The 2,309-nt window shown below is 40.1% G+C and overlaps 1 protein-coding gene across 1 annotated transcript; it reads left to right on the top strand.

The window, feature by feature from the left end:
* The first annotated feature begins 501 nt into the window (after positions 1-501).
* On the top strand, positions 502-1,641 carry LOC104452047. Its single transcript, XM_039315016.1, has 2 exons — positions 502-946; positions 1,307-1,641. Exons 1-2 carry the CDS (start codon positions 832-834, stop codon positions 1,522-1,524), a joined length of 333 nt encoding a protein of 110 aa, XP_039170950.1. The 5' UTR covers positions 502-831; the 3' UTR covers positions 1,525-1,641.
* The last annotated feature ends 668 nt before the right edge of the window (positions 1,642-2,309 follow it).

The following is a 2,309-nucleotide window of genomic DNA, read 5'->3' as shown; positions in this document are numbered from 1 at the left end:
TGTGAGAATCTGTTGAGAACACTAGAATATTGAATTGGTGGCTCGTGCATGATTTCCGGCTGACCCGTTATTTGCTTAATGAAATGCTCATGCATCAGTTTATAAGATGTACATGTTACTTCAATATACGTATGTACATAAATCCATGTATAGAGCAACAAGTTCGAGCTCTAAAGTAGATCCTTCATCGCAAATGCTCTGATTTTTTGTGATCCGTCAATTCTGTACAGATTGAGTTTACGATGGTCTCGCTTTGCTCGCATTACGTGTACATGAATTAGGAATGCGATCTGCACAGCATGATTTCCTTTGCTTAATCCACGTCGCCTTATGTGCTTTATCCTTGTCACGTGTATCGTAAGACATCTGCATGTTCTCGAAGAATCAGCAACTTCGAAGAATGAGTCATGAAAAATAACTCGAGAACTTTCAGGACCTAATGATGGATACCCCAGAGATGCTACTAAAGTTCTTATATCGCAGTCTGGGAATCACGAGTCATCAAGCAAAAAACGAGTCTGTTACGTATATTTCCAGCTCTTGATGGTCATCTGCCAAACTTCTCAAAAAGGGCATGATTTACTGGTTTGCTTATTGTGTATGCACCGTTGATAAAAGCTTATAGCACCTGATTCGATAATTAGAAAAGGCGGATGTGCTTTGATGGTTTAGATTGTCTTCCATATGCTTTCATGAAACTACTCAAAGAATTATCAGTCTTCTTTAAACCTTCTCTGTACCTAAGAATACACAGTACCAATTCATTCGATGATTTTTTTTAGTTTTTTTAGTTTTTTTTTTTTTTTTGAGACAAGCATAAGTTGTTGATTGATGGAAGCGTCATTTGTCCTTGAAATGCAGAAGATAAAATTTTCTGAGGAATTTCCGGACAAGCCAGCAGATGCCTTGGCAGAAACTACTTCCAGGGACATTTGGAACGACAGAGGTATGTGACGTTTTCCGAACATATTTCCTTTGGTTAAGTTAGCTCTCCTTGGTTGGGATTTATGGCATTATTTGTCCGTCTGAATGATGGATGTTCTGGAGTAGATAGGCTCGGCACTTCCCTCTTCCATCAAGTGCTTTGGGTTTTATTAAATTGCAGACTCCTTTCATGGAAGTAGACTTGATTCTGAGAAAGTATACGAGTTTTTTGGTTACTTTTGAAATAAATATTACTTGATTGTTACATGAAAATCTATAGTGTATACTGTATACAGAGCATGTAAGTATGGATTATAGTACGATGGAGAAACGAGTGTCTTTGTTGATGTCCATTGGCTCATCTGTTTCTTATGTTTAACAGGAAAATCTGCTGGTTCACAGGATCGGAGTGAGAGTAAATTGCTGTTGAATTCATCCTTGGTACGAATTGCTGTCGTAAAGAAAGCTGCTCCTATCTCCAGCCTTAGTGCTTCAGTCGAAGGGACTAAACAAGATGAAGCGGATAAGAAAGGTGGTGGTTCGAGCTTTAGACTGCAGTCAAAATGTCAAAACTATGGAATTAGCATTGATGATGATTGAACTGTCAGATCAGTTGCAAATGATATGTTGTGTTAGCAGAAAACATTTTGATTCTTTGATTGAAGGGAAAAGCAAAATTTTCTAATGGGAATCCACGCACGACGACAATTTACCTTTCGAATTTTCTTCCGGGTGCATACTTCCCTTGCAGTTCTGCAATTTACATTGAATTGTTTTTTTCTTTTTTTTCTTTTTTTGTTAATACCAGCACCGGACCAATTAAAGAATCAGATACGTGTTAGACAGTCGAACGGGACCGGCAATAAATTGTCTCACACTTCGTTTTTCGCTGCGAATTTTTTTTTTCCCCCTGAAGGAGCTGGTTTGGCTTACAGTGCTGACAGCTGACTGCACTGCCACTCAACTACAATAATTAGGAGGCGTACTTGCCTCAATAATTGTTCACCGTTTCTCGGAGCGACGCTCGCTCGGTCCCCAACCAATTCAACTTATCTGTAAGTTCGATTTACCGCCATTGTCAGAAAGAGAATCGCAATCATTCATGACGAGAGATTGCGACTGGTTGGGACCAACCGGACTCTGGCAAACACGGGCTGGTACAACTCGAGATCCTAACAGATATCGGAACTACTCTCAAACAAAATAGAGACGTGCTACGGAGGCCTGAGATTTAGTGTTGATGCTAGACTAGAGATTCTACATGGCATGAAGTTTGAAGGACTCTATCCTAGCAGACGAGAAGAGAAGGGCCCTGGGCATTCTGGAAACCCGTAAGGCTAACAGGCACCAAGGGAAGGCTAATGGAGCAAAAAAGTTGCTGCATC

The sequence above is a fragment of the Eucalyptus grandis genome, chromosome 6 (genome assembly GCF_016545825.1).
Source record: "Eucalyptus grandis isolate ANBG69807.140 chromosome 6, ASM1654582v1, whole genome shotgun sequence".
Lineage (NCBI taxonomy): Eukaryota > Viridiplantae > Streptophyta > Magnoliopsida > Myrtales > Myrtaceae > Eucalyptus > Eucalyptus grandis.
This window is presented reverse-complemented; position numbering and strand designations above follow the sequence as displayed.